The sequence below is a fragment of the Solea solea genome, chromosome 16 (assembly GCF_958295425.1).
Source record: "Solea solea chromosome 16, fSolSol10.1, whole genome shotgun sequence".
NCBI lineage: Eukaryota > Metazoa > Chordata > Actinopteri > Pleuronectiformes > Soleidae > Solea > Solea solea.
In genome coordinates this window covers 4,844,470-4,866,970 of record NC_081149.1, presented here as the reverse complement: position 1 = coordinate 4,866,970, position 22,501 = coordinate 4,844,470, and the positions used below count along the sequence as shown (strand labels likewise).

Here is a 22,501-nt window from a genome sequence, read left to right as displayed (position 1 = left end):
TCGTACTAGCGGAAGTAATGTACCTACTAGAAATACCATAGTTGTCATTTTGACCGTTCGTAAATCATTTGCATATCATTTCAATAATCAAAGTACAAAGTGAAAATAAATCGATGTGTAATAAGAATACAGGTGATGAGGAAGCAAAATGTGAATTCTAACAAGTGAGAAAATGTGTTCATTGATGAACAAAAATTTAATCCGCTCTTGAAATTACAGATAAAAGCCCGTTTTATTGTTTTCATTTATAACTCAATAGAAATTAATTATTTCTTTAAACTTAAAACTGTTGAATTAATTAATGAATTAACTTATGTATATGAAATCATTTCTCTTCTCTCTTGCTGCTCCTGTCGGGGCTTGTGCACCACGACGTGTCGGGCTTTTGTGCTCATGTGGACAGAACACAGTTCAGTTGCGACGCACACGATCAAGTTTCTCTGTGTCATCAACACATTTGTTTATAAAGAACTGAGGCATTTATTGCAGCAAGGTCGAGGATATTACAAAACACTGCCACTGGTTATCTGCATGTGTTTTGCCCCGGTAGACAATGAGTGATGCGTGGTCACTTGCAGTGTGCACTTTTCCAGGTTTGTCGTTGACTTAACGGCGATTATAATGTTAGGAATTTTCTACAGTGTGGACTTTTCCTCAGCAAGAAACCTTTCCAGGCAGAAATCTATACTTAGTGATATGTAATTATGTAATTAATACTTTTTCTGATAATAAATGTGAGAGGAAACAACCCGACCATCTCAAGAGTTGTATGTAAGGTCAAAATGTCGCGATCATGTCCTCATAAGGTAAAAAGTCCCCACAAAGATAGGTTTGAATCAAAGTTTGTCCACACAAACACACACATGCACATGCACACACACATACACACACACACACACACACACGCACACACACACACACATTCTCAGACAGCATTCTTACTGAGGACACTCATGCGTTCCATAACCCCTTACCTTAACCTCAACAGTCACAACTAAATGCTTAAACCTAATCCTAAAAACAACCCTTAACCCTGAAAAAGCCCTTTGAAGTTGTATGAACCACTCAAAATGTCCCTATAAGGTAAAAAGTCCTCACAAAGATAGGTTGGAATCAAAGTTTGTGCAGCAGTCTTACCGAGTCCCGAGCTCCTGACCCTGACCCAGAGGTCTCAAACTCGTGGCCCGCCCACTGTGTGTGGTGCTGGTACAGTTTAGAATAGTTCCCTGGTGTCCTAATGAACATGTCTGTGACATGCTTTGGTCAAAATACCATAAGGATGAAGCACCATAGCAGTTCAATAACCCTGCTAAACCCGCCCCTTTCAGAATGCTTCGTTTTGTGCATGGTCCCTTTATATGCAAATGAGACACAGGCAAACACACACCCACTTCTTCGGGGGGTTTCTGATTTGTCCTTTTTACTGCGCTCACTCGCTCAGCTCCTGTTCCCTCCGCTCCATTCCTCTCCCCCTCCCTCCACTAGTTCTCTGACAATATCAACATGGCAGCGTGCGTGGAAAACAGCGAGAGTGGCGTCACAGGAACAGACGTCCGACACAAGGATCAAGCCGAACACTGACCAACTGTAAATCAGTTAAAAACACTTAGGGACAGCACCGCTGAGCTGCATAAACTGCTGCTGTATGTGACTGTATCAGACTGAGTCTGTGCTCCGGTCATGGAGGACGTACTGAACAAATATTTTTAATTAGGACGTGTCAGAATGGTCAGTTATGAGCTCTATTTGACCTTTTCTTAAACATGTGTGTGTTTGTACGTCGGTGAAATACGTTCGCTGACTAAATACGGCGACCGCTGGCCGCAGTCTGATGTGAAGTGGTGTGAACACACGAACACACGTTTGCTGACTTTATCCGGCACATTAGCTTCATATATAAAATCCTCTGAGGCTGGAAGTTTGTGTAAAACACTGTGCTCCACTGTGCAGCCACCAACAGCACACTTGTCCCTCCACGTTGACATAATACCGCTCTTCCTCCCTCGCCTGCACTCTCGCATTTTATAGGGACAAGGTGGAGCTAAGGTGGAGCTAAGGTGGAGCTAAGGTGGAGCTAAGGTGGAGCTAAGGTGGAACTCTCCAAGTAAACTTACTGGTGGGTGGTAACATTCGCGGTGAAATGCGCATGCTGCCGTCATAAGCACAGGGAATTCAACATGGTGTGTTTTATCGCCTATACTTACACTAAGGGGGACCACGAAAACATGATTGAGTATTCTTTTTCCACACTTTGGCGACTGGTAGGGCCTCCAGAGTCCCAAATATAAGTATTAAAATGATTAAAAAGTTGATTTTGCATAATATGTCCCTTTTAACATGAACAAACTGGAATCTATCAGATAAGTATGATTTAAACCAGCAGAGGACAGCAAGTAAAGAAACTAGACCATTATCTGAAGCCAAGAGAAGGTCGTTACTAACGTTATCTAGTGCTGTTTCTGTGCTATGGTTTAATCTAAAACCTGACTGAAAATCTTCAAACAGGCCATTAATGCACAAATATTCACATCATTGATTAGCAACTGCCTTTTCTAAGATTTTAGAAACAAAGGGAAGATTAGATATAGGTAGTTAGCTAAAATATCTGGGTCAAGGGTCACTTTTTTGAGAAGGGGTTTAATAACTGCTATTTTAAACATTTGGGGCACATATCCAGTTAATAAGGATAGATTAATTTGAGTTAATATAGAGCTGTTAATTAAAGGAAACACATCTCTAAACAGTTTGGTGGGGATAGGATCTAACTGACCCTATCATCATCCAAGCCGGGTTGATGGCTTGGATGATGAAACTAATGATGTTAACTCAGGGAGATCTATAGGGGAGAAACTGTCTAACTGTGCACCTGGTGCTTCTAAAGCTCTTGTGCTAAAAGATGAGTCAGTCCCAATGTGAGGGAGGAGATGATCCATTTTTTCTCTAATTGATGTTATTTTATTCACAAAAAAGTTGATAAAGTCATCACTGCTCAGTGTTAAAGGAATAGATGGTTCAGTGGAGCTGTGGCTCTGTGTCAGCCTGGCTACAGTGCTGAAAAGAAATCTATGATATTCTTATTTTCTTCAATTAGAGAAGAATAATAGGCAGGTCTAGCTTTGTGTAGGGCTTTTTTGTAAGCTACAAAACCATCTTTCCAGGCTATATAAAATTCCTCTAGGTTATTGGAACGCCATTTTCTTTCTACTCTACGAAACGTCTGTTTAAGAGCACGAGTATTGGAGTTAAACCATGGTGCTCGTCTCATCTGATTCACCACCTTCTTTTTCAGAGGGGCAACACAATCTAATGTAGTACGCAGTGAGGCTGCTGTACTATCAACAAGGTTATCTATGAGGGCGGGAGTAAAATCACAAAAGGTACCTTCAGATGTACTGACATATGGCACAGAGTTAAATAAAGGTTGCACTGTCTCTTTGAATGTATTAATATTATGATCAGACAGTATTTCTTATTTATGTTATTGTAGTTCATTATTGTACAATTAAATGTGAGTAAATAATGATCAGTAAGGAGAGGGTTTTGAGGAACTATGTTTAAGTTATCAATATCAATACCATAAGTTAAAACAAGGTCGAGGGTGTGATTAAGGCGATGAGTTGGTTTATTAACGTGTTGAATAAAACCTATTGATTCCAACAGCGAGTTAAATGCGCAGCTAAGACTATCACGGTCAACATCTACATGGATGTTGAAATCCCCTACAATTATGAATAAGGTGCAGGTGGACGATAAACTGTGACTATGATAATTGGTTTCTGTGATTTCCAACTAGGATGAGATAGATTAAGAATAAGGCTTTCAAACGATGAATATCCTGGTTTGGGCTTGGGATTGATAAATAATCTAGTATTAAAAATGGCTGCTACACCTCCTCCTCGGCCTGAGCTTCTAGGAATATGGGTATTAGCATGAGTGGGTGGAGTTGACTCATTTAGACTAACGTAATCTTCTTCATGTAACCAAGTTTCAGTTACACAGAATAAATCAATACAATTGTCAGAAATTAGATCATTTATTAAAACAGATTTTGAGGAGAGTGACCTTATATTTAATAGTACACATTTAAAAGTGGCATTATTTGACTCTATTTTATTGTTGGTATTCATTTTTATTAAGTTAGAATGTCTGTTTGTTATTGGTTTATTTACTGCAGAAGGAAGCAAAGATGTTTCTGCAGAACAGGAAGTAGATGCCCACTTCCTGTTTGTGTTTCAGGTTTTTGTTTTTTTGGACTTTGATTTTTAAACTCGATGGGGAGCTCATTCCACCATTAGGGAGCCAGGACGATTGACTCTGCGATCCTCTCAGTGAGGGGGCAGCAAGCCGGTTTGCCAATGTAGAGCGGAGTAGGCGGGCTGGGGTGTAGGGTTTGATTATGTAGGATGTAGGCTGAGCTGGATCCGGTTGTAGCATGGAACACAAGTACTAGAGTCTTGAAGTGGTTGCAAGCAGCCAGTGAAGGCAGGAAGCCAGTGAAGGCATATATATATAAAAAAAACCTGAAACACAAACAGGAAGTGGCTGTCGACTTCCTGCTCTGCAGAAACATCTTTGCTTCCTTCTGCAGTAAATAAATCAATAACAAACAGAAGAGGAGTTAGACATTCTAACTTAAAAAAGATAAGATATACATAAAGATATATATATACACATATATACGTATATATACACATATACATATATACAGATAATGTTGTCTGTCTGTCTATCTATCTTCACAGTGACCTCCGGTGCTGCTGCTGCTGCTGCTGCTGCTGCTGTTTCAACATGAAGTCGATAGAAAACAAGCCGTCAGAGAAAAGAGTCCACAGTGAAGAGCAAGAAGAGGCAGATTCTGCTCAGAGGTAAAAGTCTGAGATTCTTCTCTACACATAAAACATTTTCTTTAAGCAACACAATGTGTGTCTTGTTCCACAGAGTGCGCACACACAGATTTTTCTGTTGCATATATAACAACAACTAAAAGTGTCTGCCAAAATGACATGTAACTGTATCCAATCCAACTTTATTTGTTAAGCACTTTAAACAAACCACAGTGGACCAAAGTGCTGTACAGAATAAATAAAAGGCATAATACATAAAGGTTCAAAATGAGATAAACAGCTTAAAATAAATTAGAATCATAAAACACAATAAGAATTAGCAGCCATACAATAAAAAACAATAAATTCTATTCAAATTAAAATATGTAAAATAAATAAAAAACCAAACGTCTCATGAAGTTTCAAAGGCCAAAGAGAAAAGGTGGGTTTTAAGAAGGGATTTAAAAACAGGCAAGGACGAGGCCTGTCTTATGCGCAGGAGCAGCTGATCAGCTGACCTGAGAGAGCGAGCGGGTGAGTATGGATGTAGAAGCTCAGAGAGGTAGGGCGGGGCAAGACCATTCAGGGATTTAAAAACAAATAAAATCATTTTAAAATCGATCCTGAAATGTATGGGCAGCCAGTGGAGTGAAGCTAAAATGGGGGAAATGTGCTCAAATTTACGTGTGCCAGTTAAAAGACGTGCGGCAGCGTTTTGTACCATCTGAAGACGGGCAACGGAGGACGCACTAACGCCCACATAAAGCGAATTGCAGTAATCCAGCCGAGTGGTGACAAAGACGTGAATGACTATTTCAAAATGCTGCCTCGAGAGAATTGGCTTTATTTTGGCCAGCTGCCTCAGTTGAAAAAAGCTGGATTTAACAACAGACCTGATCTGGTTGTCAAACTTCAGATCAGAGTCGTTTGAACCCCCAGGTTTGTGGTAGTGTGTTTTAAAAGCGGTGCCAAGCAGCCCAGATCTACATGGGGGGTCCCAGTGGTGCCACCAAACACCATCACTTCAGTCTTTTTGTCATTAAAACTTAAAAAGTTCAGAGTCATCCAGGCCTTTATGTCATCAAGACACTGAAGTAAAATTTTAAAAGAGTTAACTTCATTCTTTTTAATAGGCATGTAGATTTGACTGTCATCTGCATAGCAATGGAACGAGATGCCATACTTTCTAAGAATGGAGCCAAGTGGGAGCAGATATAGAGAGAAAAGAAGGGGGCCCAGAACTGAACCCTGTGGGACCCCGCAGGTGAGAGGAGCCGAGGAGGATGTCGAGTCACCGAGGCTGACACAGAAAGTTCGATCAGCCAAGTATGACCTGAACCACTCCAAAGCTGTGCCCCTGATGCCCACCTGCTCCTCCAGACGTGAGATCAGGATCTTGTGATCCACTGTATCAAATGCAGCAGTTAAGTCTAAAAGCACAAGAACTACACAGTCACCGAAGTCAGTAGCTAAAAAGATATCATTAAAAACTCTTAAAAGTGCTGATTCGGTGCTGTGCAGTGATTTAAAACCGGACTGGAAAACCTCAAGGATATTATTTTCCTCTAAAAAGGCCATTACTTGACCATGGACTAGCTTCTCAAGGATTTTTGAGATGAAAGGCAGTTTGGAGATGGGCCTGAAATTTGCAGAAACTGCAGGGTCTAGACCAGGTTTTTTGATAAGAGGTTGCACTACTGCATGTTTAAAATTTTTGGGGACCACACCTGTGGACAGACTGGTAACTGTAGGAAGTCACAGGTGGAATTTAGGTCTTGACTCTTTACGACTAAAGTTCCTGTGTTTTATTTAGACAGACACAACAATAAACACAACGTAGCTAAAAGCTGTTTTCTCAGGAATAAAACAGAGCTTTTAATGCGTCTCGAGTCACAAGCGACATCACACTTCACACTCTTATGACTAGGGATGTCACGATTATAGATTTTCTTGGTACGATTATTGTCATAGAATTAATCACGATATTACGATTATCACGATTCCTTGAAGCTGACTTCAAGGAGACAAAGAGACAAAAAAGTACAACAAAGAGGCAATGACAAATTACTTTAACAAGAGAAAAAAATGACAGCAAAAGACTGACAAAATTATTATAAAAAGACATAATGTCTGCAAACCAACAAAATCAAAATCTGGACGGTTGGTGTTTTGTGTCTCAAACAGGAAGGAGCTCCAGGAGACTTTGTTTCCCTCACCTACACGGACATGGTGAGAGGTTTCTGTGGGATGTCCTCCAAGTGGTTGCTCGGGAGGGAAACTGAATTATTCATGATGAGGGACATCAAGAAGAGGGAGGAGCTTGCTGCCGTGATGGAGGACACTCGAGAAGGCCTGGCCAAGCTGGATCCCTTTCTGGATGCTCTGGAGAAGCTGGCGGTCACATCGCCTCACGTCTTCACACAGAACCGGGCGCTAGTCTTTCCTGAAGGCACCAGCTTTGAATGTGTCGAGGTCATCATCAATGCCGCACGGCAACTCTGCCCTGTCCTCCTCCAGTTCAAAAGAGACGCACAAGTCTTCTTTGTGCCCAAACTTCAAAATGTGGAAGTGCTTGCATATCAGTTGGACAAATACATTCAGACCACCCAGAAAATCTGCGAGACATTAAAGAAAAGGTGAGCAGAGAAATCCTTAACTGTCAACTCACAATGTTCATCCGTACATAAGACAATGAATGTGTTACCCTTAAAAGGAACTGTACTGGAACCATATATGCTGTGTTTCCATCATGGTTCGGTTTGGTCCAGTACAGTTTGGAATGGTAAAGCCCTGGGTCAGGCTTAGGTTTTGACTGAGAACAGTACTTGGTAGGCGGGGTGTGGAATGTGCCCCATGGCTGTGTAGACATTGTACTGGTGCAACAACAAAGAACAACAACATCACCATACTGCTCTTTCTGTAGTGCTCTTTTTCATCTTTAAAAAAAAAGAAAAAAAAAACATTTATATACTGTGTATATATACGTATACTGTTTCACTTAACTTTTTTTAAATTTTGTATGCTTGTTATGCACCAATGACACCAGAACAAATTCCTTGTATGTGCAAATCGTACTTGGCAATAAAGCTCTTCTGATTCTGATTCTGATTCTGATACCATACCGTACCATTTTACTCTGGCACACGAAGGGAAGTGTGCCAAGAATGGAACGGCTGGGACAAGTTTTTATGGTACTACTATATGGTACTAAACACGGCTATAAAGAACACTAACAAATACAACAGAGCTCTGGCAGATGAGATCATGCAACCAAGGTGAAGCCATTTTGGCAGACAACAACGCTGTTCATATTCACATGACATGTATAACCAGCATCATATATGTCAGACAACTGTGCCTTCAGCAGCTGTTTTTGTAAAAGGTAGGATGGTGGATAGATGTTGTGAGTCAGTATGATGAAACAGTTGGGAGAACATTTGACCAGATCACCAAAGATCCTGAGGATGGCAGAGGTTGGTCACTACTATAAAACACACTCAAAGTGAGTAGAGAAGACACAGTGATGGGGACCACAGACATGACTTTATATCAGGTACTGTCGTTAATAATGAGGCTGTAGTTAGCATCCAGATATGCAGCTTCACGGTCAGCACTGGAAGGTAAACTTGAGGGAAATGTAGATTATGAGGACGAGGCTCAGCAGCAATATCTACTGCAGGCAGTAAGTGTAAGTCTCTTCCACAGATTCTTGAGTGACTTCAAATTGAAGACGTTGAATGAGACTGTGGTGAATCTCCCTGTGGACTTGTCCGAGGAAGATGTACGCAGGATGCTTGATCATGTGAATCAGCTTGATGAGATCAGGTGAGTTTTACCACATACTCATGGTACCATTCATTTTAAAATGAGTGAATAGCTGTTTGTCTCAATATGTTAGTCCTGCGATGGACCTGTCCAGGGTAAAACCCAACTTTTGCCCAATGTCAACTGGGATAAGCTCCAGTGGCCCCATGATCCTTGTGTTATTCCATAAGACTTATCCCTTCACATCATTGTGGACATGGGTGGATGATGAAAGTGTGGTAGCATACTTTTCTCTTTTGTCTTTGTCAGGATGAACGAGCACTTTCGGATGGTGTTCTTGTTTCAAGGAGGATCATGTGACACCTTCATCAGTGAGTTCAGCAAGCGACAGCCCACGATGGTCCAGTCACTTCAGGACATGGAGGAGGTGGCTGTTCAGCTTGACAGGATGAATAAGGGGGCAAAGATCTCCAGTGTGACAGGCAGCTCAGTGGGGGTGATCGGAGGAGTGCTCTCCATTGTCGGCCTGGCGTTAATTCCTTTTACAGCAGGGTTGTCTCTTGGTCTGACAGCGACAGGGTTAGGGCTGGGAGTCACCAGCGGAGTCAACAGTGCTGTCACCACCGCCACAGAGATTGGAGTAAACGCCACACAACAAAAGAAAGCCAAAAAAGTCTTCCAGAACTTCATGGAGGATTTTCAGATTCTCCAGGGTTGCCTCCATGATGTGACCAATAAAACACTCTCCAAAATGGAAGACAATTTGTTTGATATGGCTGTAGGAGTGGCGTCGGTATCAGTAAGGGCAATGGGCATTGTTGATGCTGCCACTTCTGTCAAGTTGCTGACAAACACAAAGGTGATTACGAGTGTTGGTAAAGTAGTGGCTGAGGAAGGTAAGACTTTGCGTAATCTGCCCAGGTTGGCCTCAGACATCCCAGATATTGGTCAGGCAGCAGCCAAAGGGTCTCTCGCTCTTTCAAAGTCAGCCAGGGCAGGTTTAATCGGACTCAACGCTCTTTTCATTGGCATGGACGTTTACTTCATCTATAAGGACAGCATCAGTCTTGCCGAAGGCACCGAGACCGAAGTCTCACAGTTCATCCGGGCCAGAGCTGCACTCTGGAGCTCAGAGATGGAAGCATTTCAGAGGATGCACGACTCCCTGTGTAAAGGCCAGCCAACATCGGAGAAGAATGAAGCTCTTCTGGAGATGCCTTACTATCCGGATTCCTGCACCAACAACAAAGAAATATAAAATATAAAAAAATATCACCATGCAGGGTCAGACCCGTCGCCAGACCTCAGTCTTAAGGGGGGCATATGAAATGCATGGGGGGGGCATTATTTATTCTCCTATATTCTATTCACGCAGCATGTAATCATCACGTTAAACATAACCAACAGCAATATGAACAGGTATAGCCTACAACCAGTGCGTAACTTGTAACTCATAAAGTATACGTATGACAGCGCAGGGATAATGAGAGGACACAGGTCCCGGAACGCATACAGAAAACAACAACACGCAAATGCCCACTTACAATGCTGTGGGACTTACAAGCCTCAATTTAAAATAATATCCATGGTATAAACGTTATGACAATAATTTACAATTATTAAATGCCCACATCACCACAGGTGGGACCATAGGCGTCAGAGGACATGTCCCCTATTTATGAGCAACAATTTTGACCCCACCTCTTAAAATGTTAATGAATTTATCATTAACACTCGAACTAGCGGAAGTATGGTAATTACTAGAAATACCATCGGGGCTTGTGCACCTCGATGTGCCAGGCTTTTGTGCTCATGTGGACAGAACGCAGTTCAGTTGCGAGGCACACAATCAAGTTTCTCTGTGTCATCAACACATTTGTTTATAAAGAACTGAGGCATTTATTGCAGCAAGGTCGAGGATATTACAAAACACTGCCACTGGTCATCTGCATATGTTTTGCCCCAGTAGACAATGAGTGATGCGTGGTCACTTGCATTGTGCACTTTTCCAGGTTTGTCGTTGACTTAACAGCGATTATAATGTTAGGAATTTTCTACAGTGTGGACTTTTCCTCAGCAAGAAACCTTTCCAGGCAGAAATCTATACTTAATGATATGTAATTATGTAATTAATACTTTTTCTGATAATAAATGTGAGAGGAAAAAACCCGACCAACTCCAGAGTTGTATTTAAGGTCAAAATGTTGCGATCATGTCCTCATAAGGTAAGAAGTCCCCACAAAGATAGGTTTGAATCAAAGTTTGTCCACACAAACACACACACACACACACACACACACGCACACGCACATGCACATGCACATGCACATACACACACATTCTCAGACAGCATTCTTACTGAGGACACTCATGCGTTCCATAACCCCTTACCTTAACCTCAACTGTCACAACTAAATGCTTAAACCTAATCCTAAAAACCCTTTGAAGTTGTATGAACCAGTCAGAATGTCCCTATAAGGTAAAAAGTCCTCACAAATATAGGTTGGAATCAAAGTTTGTCCTCACTTCCTACTATAGACATATACACATACACACACATACACACTCATTCTCGTGCAGCAGTTCTACCGAGTCCCGAGCTCCTGACCCTGACCCAGAGGTCTCAAACTCTGGCCCTCCCACTCAGTTTAATGCAGTGTGTGTGTGTGTGTGATGCTGAAAGGTCAGCTCTACTTTGCCTCGGTGGAGTTTGTCTCCCTCTGCAGATCAAACGTTGTTATTACAGCAAGGTTTAAAAAAATAGAGCCCTCAAGACATTTTTAATAAAAGACGATATAAAATTATATAAATGTGTACATATATATATAAATGTGTACATATATATGTATATATATATGTACATAGGTATATATATATATATATATATATACACACACACACACACACACACACAAACATTTATATACATATACATTAAATTACATGTCATTTAGCAGACGCTTTTATCCAAAGCGACTTACAATAAGTGCATTTCAACATTTGGACTTTGTAAGTGCAAAGTTGTTGGTTTTTTTTTCTTTTTTGTTTTCTCTTTTTTCTCATCGTCGTCGTCGTCTTAGTCGAGGTAGAGTAGAAAGAGATGTGTTTTTAGCAGGACGGTGGAAGATGTGGAGGCTTTCTGCTGTCCGGATGTCAATGGGGAGCACGTTCCACCATTGGGGAGCCAGGACGAGTGACTCTGCGATCCTCTCAGTGAGGGGGCAGCAAGCCGGTTTGCCAATGCAGAGCCGAGTAGGCGGGCTGGGGTGTAGGGTTTGATCATGTCCTGGATGTAGGCTGAGCCAGATCCATTTGTAGCATGGAATACAAGTACTAGAGTCTTGAAGTGGATGTGAGCAGCCAGTGAAGGCAGAAAGCCAGTGAAGGCATATATATATATACGCGTTTATATGTATATATTTATGTACATATATACGCGTATATGTATATACACATACATATATACAGAGTCTGTCTGTCTGTCTATCTATCTATCTATCTATCTATCTATCTATCTATCTATCTATCTACCTACTTCTCTGTGTGTTATTTTGTTGTTGTAGTTTTTTTGTTTGTTTGTTTCCATAAACAACTGCTTCAGTTCCTGTTGGATGTGTCAGTGGTGAATGGGTTAATGGGCGTGGTTCAACTTGGTGACGTGGTAGGGAAAACGAAACTAAGCCTCTCTATTTAACAACTATTTATTGTTGATGTTGCCCCAGTTTGCTGCTGCTGCTGCTGTTTCAACATGAAGTCGATAGAAAACAAGCCATCAGAGGAAAGAGTCCACAGTGAAGAGCAAGAAGAGGCAGATTCTGCTCAGAGGTAAAAGTCTGAGATTTTTCTCCACACATAAAACATTTTCTTTAAGCAACACAATGTGTGTCTTGTTCCACAGAGTGCGCACACACAGATTTTTCTGTTGCATATATAACAACAACTAAAAGTGTCTGCCAAAATGACATGTAACTGTAGGAAGTCACATGTGGAAAGTAGGTCTTGACTCTTTACTACTAAAGTTCCTGTGTTTTATTTAGACAGACACAACGATAAACACAACGTAGCTAAAAGCTCTGTTTTCTCGGGAATAAAACAGAGCTTTTAAGGCGTCTCGAGTCACAAGCGACATCACACTTAACTCTTATGACTAGGGATGTCACGATTATAGATTTTCTTGGTACGATTATTGTCATAGAATTAATCACGATATTACGATTACCACGATTATTATGCGTTTAATTGATTTCACAACACTATGAATGTGTAAAATCACATGAACACTGCTTATAGTTCTTAAAGTTACATTTAATTATATCTTTTGATACCAACATAACAAAATAATGTAGCAAATACACTACACTATTATATAGGAACAATTATTAATCCCCCAGGGGAAATGTTTAAATTATTTAAGTTATCAATTGTCATCTATACCAAATGTTTAAGTTTATTTTAATCATTTTAATAATTTATCTCTTTGTATGTGGCCAGATATAAAACTTATCGATTATTGTGGTTTGTTTATTTCATGTTTAAATTACAATGACACAAATAAATTTGTAATAAATTAAACGGACATCAGCGATTAATTGTGAAATCAAGTAATTGTGACATCCCTACTTATGACTCTTACTCTTTAAGACACAAAATGACGATAGAGACTCTGACCGACTGCTTTGAGACACAAAATTATTAAAGAGATGTAAATGACAAAAAATAACTTGACTTCAAAGAGACAAAATGACCTAAAATGTTTGCATTCTGACATAAAGTGACTTCACAACGACTTAATGATGTAAAATCATTACAACAAGACAAATGGACAACAGAGAGATGCACAATACTTGTAAAAGACACAAAAACCGACACCAAAGAGATGGAAAATTACTAAAATGAAAAAGACGGACATGAAATCACCACAAAGAGACTCAAATTGATGAGATGGACACAAATTAATACAGAGACTCAATATAGCTGAAAAAAATCCACAAAAACCCTTAAAATTACATCAAAATAACTTCAAAGAGACAAAACGTGAGTACAAAGACTTCAAGGAGACAAAGAGAAAAAAGTACAACAAACGTCAGTTTGTTTTTAAAAGTGCCGAGGACGATAACCATAAGCTTGAGTGTGGTTTGAAAAGTGTTATCTAACGCGTACGCCTATGACAACAATGCGACAATAACTGCAAAAATAATTACAAGAAGAGAAATACAAAATATAAAATGATGTAAAATGACAGCAAAAGACTTAAAATTATGACAAAAACCCACAAAAATATTTTAAAAACACATAAAATGTCTACAAACCAACAAAATCAAAATCTGGATGCTTGATGTTTCGTGTCTCAAACAGGAAGGAGCTCCAGGAGACTTTGTTTCGTTACATCACAGACACCATTACCTACACGGACATGGTGAGAGGTTTCTGTGACATGTCGTCCAAGTGGTTGCTCAGGAGGGAAACTGAATTAAACATGATGACGGACATCAAGACGAGAGACGACGGCATCAACCTTAACATCGACCACTTTACCAAGTCCGAGAAAAAAGGTAAAGCCTTTTGGGAGTACATGAAGAGCAAGGTGACCCAGGTGACAGCAGACAGCCGGCGTGAAGAGCTGCAGCAAGAACTCGCTGCCGTGATGGAGGACACTCGAGAAGGCCTGGCCAAGCTGGATCCCTTTCTGGATGCTCTGGAGAAGCTGGCGGTCACATCGCCTCACGTCTTCACACAGAACCGGGTGTTAGTCTTTCCTGAAGGCACCAGCTTTGAATGTGTCGAGGTCATCATCAATGCCGCACGGCAACTCTGCCCTGTCCTCCTGGAGTTCAAAAGAGACGCACAAGTCTTCTTCATGCCCAAACTTCAAAATGTGGAAGTGCTTGCATATCAGTTGGACAAATACATTCAGACCACCCAGAAAATCTGCGCGACGTTAGAGAAAAGGTGAGCAGAGAAATCCTTAACTGTCAACTCACAATGTTCATCCGTACATAAGACAATGAATGTGTTACCCTTAAAAGGAACTGTACTGGAACCATATATGCTGTGTTTCCATCATGGTTCGGTTTGGTCCAGTACAGTTTGGAATGGTAAAGCCCTGCCTACCAACAGTACTTGGTAGGCGGGGTGTGGGATGTGCCCCATGGCTGTGTAGACGTTGTACTGGTGCAACAACAAAGAACAACAACATCACCATACCATACCGTACCATTTTACTCTGGCACACGAAGGGAAGTGTGCCAAGAATGGAACGGCTGGGACAAGTTTTTATGGTACTACTATATGGTACTAAACACGGCTATAAAGAACACGAACAAATACAACAGAGCTCTGGCAGATGAGATCATGCAACCAAGGTGACGCCATTTTGGCAGACAACAACGCTGTTCATATTCACATGACATGTATAACCAGCATCATATATGTCAGACAACTGTGTCTTCAGCAGCTGTTTTTGTAAAAGGTAGGATGGTGGATAGATGTTGTGAGTCAGTATGATGAAACAGTTGGGAGAACATTTGACCAGATTACCAAAGATCCTGAGGATGGCAGAGGTTGGTCACTACTATAAAACACACTCAAAGTGAGTAGAGAAGACACAGTGATGGGGACCACAGACATGACTTTATATCAGGTACTGTCATTAATAATGAGGCTGTAGTTAGCATCCAGATATGCAGCTTCACAGTCAGCACTGGAAGGTAAACTTGAGGGAAATGTAGATTATGAGGACGAGTCTCAGCAGCAATATCTACTGCAGGCAGTAAGTGTAAGTCTCTTCCACAGATTCTTGAGTGACTTCAAATTGAAGACGATGAATGAGACTGTGGTGAATCTCCCTGTGGACGTGTCTGAGGAAGATGTACGCAGGATGCTTGATCATGTGAATCAGCTTGATGAGATCAGGTGAGTTTTACCACATACTCATGGTACCATTCATTTTAAAATGAGTGAATAGGTGTTTGTCTCTATATGTTAGTCCTGCGATGGACCTGTCCAGGGTAAAACCAACTTTTACCCAATGTCAACTGGGATAAGCTCCAGTGGCCCCACGATCCTCGTGTGTAGGATAAAGCGGTAGACAATGAATAAATGAATACAATTATCACCATCTGGCCTACAGAACCCTTGGTGGAAGCCAGATCAGGTTTTGCTGTTCCAAACAGTACCAAGACAAGTTAAACTGCACAGCACTACTTTGGCAAGACTTATTCCTTCATATCATTGTGGACATGGGTGGATGATGACATTTACTTGATGCGTACCATCATGGATCTCAGCCAGTTTGGTAGCATACCAAACTTTTCTTACTTACTTTTCTCTTTTGTCTTTGTCAGGATGAACGAGCACTTCCGGATGGTGTTCTTGTTTCAAGGAGAATCATGTGACACCTTCATCAGTGAGTTCAGCAAGCGACAGCCCACGATGGTCCAGTCACTTCAGGACCTGGAGGAGGTGGCTGCTCAGCTTGACAGGATGAATAAAGGGGCAAAGATCTCCAGTGTTACAGGCAGCTCAGTGGGGGCGATCGGAGGAGTGCTCTCCATTGTCGGCCTGGCGTTAATTCCTGTGACAGCAGGGTTGTCTCTTGGTCTGACAATGACAGGGGTAGGGCTGGGAATCACCAGTGGAGTCAACAGTGCTGTCACCACCGCCACAGAGATTGGAGTAAACGCCACGCAACAAAAGAAAGCCAGAGAAGTCTTCCAGAACTTCATGGAGGATGTTCAGATTCTCCAGAATTGCCTCGATGATGTGACCAATGAAACCATCTCAAAAATGGAAGACAATTTGATTGATTTGGCTGTAGGAGTGGGCAGGGTTCTCAGTAATGTCGGTTGTATCAGTAAGGGCATTGATGGCATTGTTGATGCTGCCTCTTCTGTCAAGTTGCTGAAAAACACAGAGGTGATTACAGGTGTTGGTAAAGCAGTGGCTGAGGAAGGTAAGGCTTTGCGTAATGTGCCCAGGTTGGCCTCTGACATCCCAGATATTGGTCAGGCTGTAGCCAAAGGGCCTCTCGCTCTTTCAAAGTCAGCCAGGGCAGGTTTAATCGGACTTAATGCTCTTTTCATTGGCATGGACGTTTTCTTCATCTGTAAGGACAGCATCAGTCTGGCCAAAGGCACCGAGACCGAAGTCTCACAGTTCATCCGGGCCAGAGCTGCACTCTGGAGCTCAGAGATGGAAGCATTTCAGAGGATGCACGACTCCCTGTGTAAAGGCCAGCCAACATCGGAGAAGAATGATGCTCTTCTGGAGACGCCTTACTATCCGGATTCCTGCACCAACAACAAAGAAATATAAAAAATTTCACCATGCAGGGTAGTACCATCAAATGATTCTGTATGAAAATTCACTCTTTAACATCAAATAATTGTACCTGTTGATATCTTGCTCTACAGATGTAAGAAATAAGTTACAAATGTAAATGTAAATGTAAATGTAAATGTAAATTTAAGTTCAAGTTCATGATTTCGACTTCATTCTCAAACTGCTGAAAATCAAACAATCACTGGTTTGTCATAATTTTGGATAAGGGACCGTATCAAATGTAAAGAAACTATCACTGTTATTCGAATGTACCTCACTAAATATGCAGAAAACTTTACCAGGTGGGAAATCCATACTTAATGATATGTAATTATGTAATTAATACTTTTTCTGATAATAAATGTGAGAGGAAAAATACAACGACCATCTCCAGAGTTGTATGTACTGCTTCTTAAAAACATTTTTTAAACGTTTTGAGGATGTTTCTTAGTTAATAAGTCAATGTATTATCTTTTAGTTATAGGTATAAATAAATGTATGTTTTTTCTTCAATGAATAAAACTAAAACATGGCAAGATTGCACACATTCTTTGTGGAGTTAAGTAGTAAGAAATACTATTCAGTGATTTGAAATCTATAACTATTTAGATGCAACAGGTATACTGTAATTATTGGTACAAATAAGATTCAAAGGTGCAATAGACAGGATGTGTGGAATAATTTCATAATAGCCTTTTGGTATAATGTAAAATATGTTAATTCTGTCCCGGCAAAGGAGGCTTTTGACCAATCACAAGGCAGTTCAGGAAGACAAGTCCCTTTGGTGGAAAGATGCTACTTTAGTTTTCTAGGAGCACTGGCTAGAAAACTGTGAATGTTGCCATGCCTGGCTAACGCCAGACCGGACCTCACCCAGGCTGAGCAACAGTCAAACTGAAAGACAACTGCATTCTGTAGATTCTGTCATCCAAAACGGCATCCTGCTTGGACGTGTTTGCAAAGCGACACCAAATCGCAGGCTGAGTCGGCTGATGTAGTAGCAACAAAAGTCCTACTGGTGAGTTCACTCAGACTCGTCATCTGTTGCATATAAAAACAAATGAGTCTGTGTTATTGAATGATTCTGCGTACTGCAGCTTTAATGACCAGAACGTCAGAGGATTCAGCAAAACCTGGAACCCGAACCTGAACCTGAACCTGAATCACCAAATCACATTCAGCTAAATGCATCAGAACTATGTGAACAAAGGGCAAAGACTGTCACATGACCACAATGTGACAGAGCAACATTCCACACACACACACACACCCCCACACACACACCTGAGAACCTGAAAAACACTGTTTGTTTAACCACCATTTAAACACAATGATCCAACTATAAAGCCTACGATACTGCTATACTGTACTATAGTATACTTTTTCTGTTTTACACCAAACCACTGTCACTTTTGTTTTTGATATTTCAACATTAGGGGCAGTAAAACCACAAAAGTGGCCTAGTATTAATTTGCAATGTTTTGTACACCAAAAAAACAAACAAAAACCTTTTTTCACATTTTGCTAATACTTGTTAAATTGTTTGTAGATGTAGCATGTGAATAAAAAAACCAGAATGTAGCCTATTATTATTATTATTATTATATCTGTATCAATCACCAAATACAATTCCATGTATATTTTGTATATGTTTATATTTTAAAGCATTTGATTTATGATATTTAGTGTAAAAGCATTTGATTTATGATATTTAGTGTAATTCACAAATGCATTCAATATAAAAAATGTGATTGTGGCAGGAGAGACTCCTCCTCCTCTGTCACCCCCTTTTTTCCCACCAATCACTATGAAGGGAGTCAGCATTAATTCCCTCCCTCTCTTCCTCGCTCTCTCTCTCTCCCTCTCTCACTCTCCACTTCTCCTTTCTCGCCTCGCTCTTCCTCAGGAATGTAAGCAGTCCCTCTCTAAACTGGAACTAGTTTTTTGTTGTTCATTCAGTTCAGTTGAGTTGCTGAGAGCTGCAGTGGTAGTCCTGGTGTCCCGGGTGGAGTCTTCGTCTGTTTTTCTGTGTGTATGCTGTGCACCTCCCCGCTGATTTGGGTTGTTGTCCTTGGATCTCTAGAACCCCTTTTCAACCCATTTCCCCTCACTGGTCATTCCCTTGCGATCAGTGTTTCTTCAACACCGCAGTCCTGTCATACAAAACCGGGAAAAGACATCACAATATGACGATATTCAAAATAAAATGTGTCACGCTATAGATATCTTATCAGCTCTACTGTGCAAATATCTGAACTTGTTATGACTTTGGCTCTTGTGTTAGAAACTTTGATGTAAACCAGCAAGATACTGGCAGTCAGTGTTGCAGAAAAAGTCCAAAGTCCAAAGTTTTTCTTTTACTACTTGCTTTCTGACTTTCAAACATTGACTTCTTTTCTAGTGTGAATCTGAAGTAACATGGAGCAGCTCAACGATCACCTCTGCAGGTACAAAAACTACAACTTCCCCGTCGGTGTCATCACTGCCGAGTACCTGGATTCTCTCCAGAGCTTTGAAGTACGAGACTCTGACATTTTCCTGGTCACTTATCCAAAGTCTGGTCAGTGCAACGTTTTACTCTCACAGTTTTTCCTCATCTTATTTTTCTGTCATTTAACAAACCAAAGCGACTCCCTCTACAGGCACGATATGGGCTCAGCAGGTCATCATCTCCATCTGCGAGCTAAGTGGCGGCCTGAATGAATATCCAAACAACTTTGAGCAGATGCCGTGGCTGGAATACCCGGAGGGTCGTCCAGATTACGCTCTGAGAACCTCTCCACGACTCTTTGCCTCTCACCTCACCCCGGGTATAATGCCTCCAGGCCTGAAAAACAAGAAGGCAAAGGTCAGTGTTTTGTTTTTATGGAAGTTCACATCTGCCAGAGCAATAAAAGTCTGAAAAAAGTAAAATATCCACACAAGGTTAGGTATTTCATTGGTGAATAAATGCCCCTCCCACTCGTCAAATGTATTCCTGAGTTAATCCTAACGGCAGCTACAGAGTTAGACATAAATTGCAGGTTTAAAGTAGTCAATGGTTTGAATGGAGTTTTGGAGACACGCCCACATATACAGTACAGCAGCTCAATCCCTGATTGGTGGTTGTTTCTGTCTCAGATGATCTACGTGATGAGGAACCCAAAGGACAACATCGTCTCCTATTATCACTTCAGCAAAGCTGCCGCTGACCTGGAGACTCCCGAGACCTTTGAGGGCTTTTTTGAGAAGTACATGACGGGCAACGGTAAAATAATCCCACTCACTCAGATGATGATGATGATGATGTTCTTACTGCCTCCTATAGAAATTCAGTTATTAAAACAAAAACATTTTATGCATAGAACTTTTCAGGAACAATTAAGAAACATGAGGTAGAAACTGAAAGTAAAGTAGGCCCAAGACCAGAAGTTCCATACCGGTGATGCAGACCTGCTCAGGCTTTGACAGATTTGACATTCACCCTGTTATAAGTTGATGTAGCATTACAGTAATCTTGGAGACATTATTTGAAGGCTGAAATCCTACATTGTGTAGCGGAGGCCGGCAACTTGAGCTGAGATGTTTCCACAGCAGCCAACGAACAATGCTAACAACGGTAAGCTATTGAAGAAGAGAGAATGGACAAGATTGTGAAAGTACTTACTTTGGCCTGGTACACAAAGACCGCCAAAAAGACAGGAGGTGGAGCTGAAGGTGTCAGAGCTGAAGATGCTGAGATGTTCATTGGGACTGGCCAGGATGGACAGATTTGAAATGTGCATAGTCCAGGGACAGAGTCAAGGTTGAGATGGTTTGGTCACGAGCAGAGGAGGGACAGTGATTATGTTGGACATAGGACGATGATGAAGACGGGGGAAAGAGGAAGACCACAGAGAAGGTTCATTGCTGTTGAGGATATGAGGACAGTTGGTGTAACAGAAAAGGACACAAGGGAGAGTACAAGATGGAGGCAGATGATCCACCGTAACGACCCCTAAAGGGAAAAGCCGGAAGAAGAAGACCATAGTCTAACCATTAGATGTCACTAGTTCTTGCACACTGGATCTTTAACTCATATTATTATACCCTCAAACAGTTGGAGGATCATCATGGTTTGACCACATCAGGGAGTGGCATTCAAAGAAAGACGAGTACGATATCCTCTTCCTGACCTACGAGGACATGATTTTGGTGAGAATCTTTTATTTTTAATGTGTTGAGGTTTTGAGGACACATCCAGAATCATCTTCATGCTGTACAATAATTTAAAGGAACATGTTTGTCAAAGCTGACGTTCTTTGATCTGTTGACCATGTGTTGCTTTTTAGTACCTGAAGGGGGCAGTAACCAAGATCTGTAGCTTCTTAGGGAGAACCCTCAGTGACGACGCCATCGATCAAGTCGTAGAAAAATCCACATTCAAGAAGATGATGAAGGACTCAAAGGCAAATTACGAGTTTCTGCCAAAGGAGAGGATGAGTGCGAGCTTAATGCGCAAAGGTAACATAACTGACAAACGAATGAAAAGCTTCTGTGGAGAGCATGTGAAGAGATGATCAGGTCTAGTTTGTGGTTTTCACTGCAGGTCAGATCGGCGACTGGATGAACTTCTTCACCGCTGCTCAGAGTGAAAGAGTTGATAAGCTGGTTCAGGAGAAACTGGGTGATCTGTCTCTGAAGATCATCTATGAATGAACCATGACAACATTACGATGTATATGTTCTTATTCCTGTGAAGATCCTAAAGTTCACTAACGACTGATTAACGTCCTGATGGTTTCCTGTTGAAGTTCTACTAAAGTTGATGCTGTGAATGAATATAAATAAAAATGCTGTCTTTATTGAGAGTCAAAGGTTGATTCTGTCACATGTATGATGCAGGCTGCTGTGGTCAGTGTAGCTGACAATTTTTAATTTTAATTAATTGTATAGCGACAAATCACAGCATTTTACAACATTATAGAGATCAGAGAAACCCAAAAATTCACAGTAAATTAGTCTTTATCAGTTCCACAGGGGGAATTACTTCTCTGCATTTAACCAATCCTCTACTAGAAAGCTTTATAGAATTAGGAGCAGCACCCGGGGAGCAATGGGAGTTGGGTACCATGCTCAGAGGTACCCCAGCCCTTCTTTGACCATGTGGGGACCCAAACTGGTAATCCTCTGGTTACAAGCCAAGTTTCCTTTCCACCTGGTCATGGGCTGCCCAATGAGCAAAAACTTGGCGTCAGTGGAGAGAAAAAAAAATCTCCCTTTTAACAGGAAGAAGAGGATTAGGGCCACATGTGAATTTTTTTTTGACTTTTTTACCCTATTTTTTTCTTCATGTGGTCCTAATCCTCTTCTGTAGATGTGTGAATCAAATACTCTCAAGACTGTCAAGGCAGACAAAACTGTTTCTGTTTTTTGACAAATATCTGACAAGCTGAACATATCTACATTTCATGTCATATTGTTTCATTTCTTTATTTATTTGGTTCATACATGTGCACCCCTGGTGGCATTAACAGTTTTGTATATGTAAATATAATTTTACATTTTTATTATTGTTTAATAAATAATATTAATAAACTTTTTTTAATTGTTATTTTATAAAAGACAGACATTCC

The 22,501-nt window shown here is 41.0% G+C and overlaps 3 protein-coding genes across 3 annotated transcripts; all 3 read left to right on the top strand.

Moving 5' to 3' along the window:
- Window positions 1–6,015: 6,015 nt before the first annotated feature.
- Window positions 6,016–10,742, top strand: LOC131475229 (uncharacterized). Its single transcript, XM_058653200.1, has 4 exons — window positions 6,016–6,087; window positions 7,008–7,459; window positions 8,529–8,648; window positions 8,898–10,742. The coding sequence occupies exons 1-4, from the start codon at window positions 6,016–6,018 to the stop codon at window positions 9,844–9,846; spliced, it is 1,593 nt and encodes a 530-aa protein (XP_058509183.1). The 3' UTR covers window positions 9,847–10,742.
- Window positions 10,743–12,271: 1,529 nt separating this feature from the next.
- On the top strand, window positions 12,272–17,290 carry LOC131474934 (uncharacterized). Its single transcript, XM_058652667.1, has 4 exons — window positions 12,272–12,413; window positions 13,944–14,537; window positions 15,381–15,500; window positions 15,932–17,290. The coding sequence occupies exons 1-4, from the start codon at window positions 12,337–12,339 to the stop codon at window positions 16,899–16,901; spliced, it is 1,761 nt and encodes a 586-aa protein (XP_058508650.1). The 5' UTR covers window positions 12,272–12,336; the 3' UTR covers window positions 16,902–17,290.
- A 1,431-nt stretch (window positions 17,291–18,721) lies between these two features.
- Window positions 18,722–21,730, top strand: sult3st1 (sulfotransferase family 3, cytosolic sulfotransferase 1). The gene is made up of 7 exons (XM_058652678.1): window positions 18,722–18,817; window positions 19,309–19,467; window positions 19,550–19,755; window positions 20,028–20,154; window positions 20,986–21,080; window positions 21,218–21,389; window positions 21,475–21,730. Exons 2-7 carry the CDS (start codon window positions 19,326–19,328, stop codon window positions 21,582–21,584), a joined length of 852 nt encoding a protein of 283 aa, XP_058508661.1. The 5' UTR covers window positions 18,722–18,817; window positions 19,309–19,325; the 3' UTR covers window positions 21,585–21,730.
- The last annotated feature ends 771 nt before the right edge of the window (window positions 21,731–22,501 follow it).

Excerpts from the sequence above, each read along its gene's own strand:
- LOC131475229 (XM_058653200.1), top strand. The coding sequence starts at position 6,016 with ATGGAGCCAAGTGGGAGCAGATATAGAGAGAAAAGAAGGGGGCCCAGA. Across the intron at positions 6,088-7,007 it reads AACCCTGTGGGACCCCGCAG|GAAGGAGCTCCAGGAGACTT; the intron begins GTGAGAGGAGCC and ends TGTCTCAAACAG. Across the intron at positions 7,460-8,528 it reads TGCGAGACATTAAAGAAAAG|ATTCTTGAGTGACTTCAAAT; the intron begins GTGAGCAGAGAA and ends TCTCTTCCACAG.
- LOC131474934 (XM_058652667.1), top strand. The coding sequence starts at position 12,337 with ATGAAGTCGATAGAAAACAAGCCATCAGAGGAAAGAGTCCACAGTGAA. Across the intron at positions 12,414-13,943 it reads GAGGCAGATTCTGCTCAGAG|GAAGGAGCTCCAGGAGACTT; the intron begins GTAAAAGTCTGA and ends TGTCTCAAACAG. Across the intron at positions 14,538-15,380 it reads TGCGCGACGTTAGAGAAAAG|ATTCTTGAGTGACTTCAAAT; the intron begins GTGAGCAGAGAA and ends TCTCTTCCACAG.
- sult3st1 (XM_058652678.1), top strand. The coding sequence starts at position 19,326 with ATGGAGCAGCTCAACGATCACCTCTGCAGGTACAAAAACTACAACTTC. Across the intron at positions 19,468-19,549 it reads GGTCACTTATCCAAAGTCTG|GCACGATATGGGCTCAGCAG; the intron begins GTCAGTGCAACG and ends CTCCCTCTACAG. Across the intron at positions 20,155-20,985 it reads GAAGTACATGACGGGCAACG|TTGGAGGATCATCATGGTTT; the intron begins GTAAAATAATCC and ends ACCCTCAAACAG.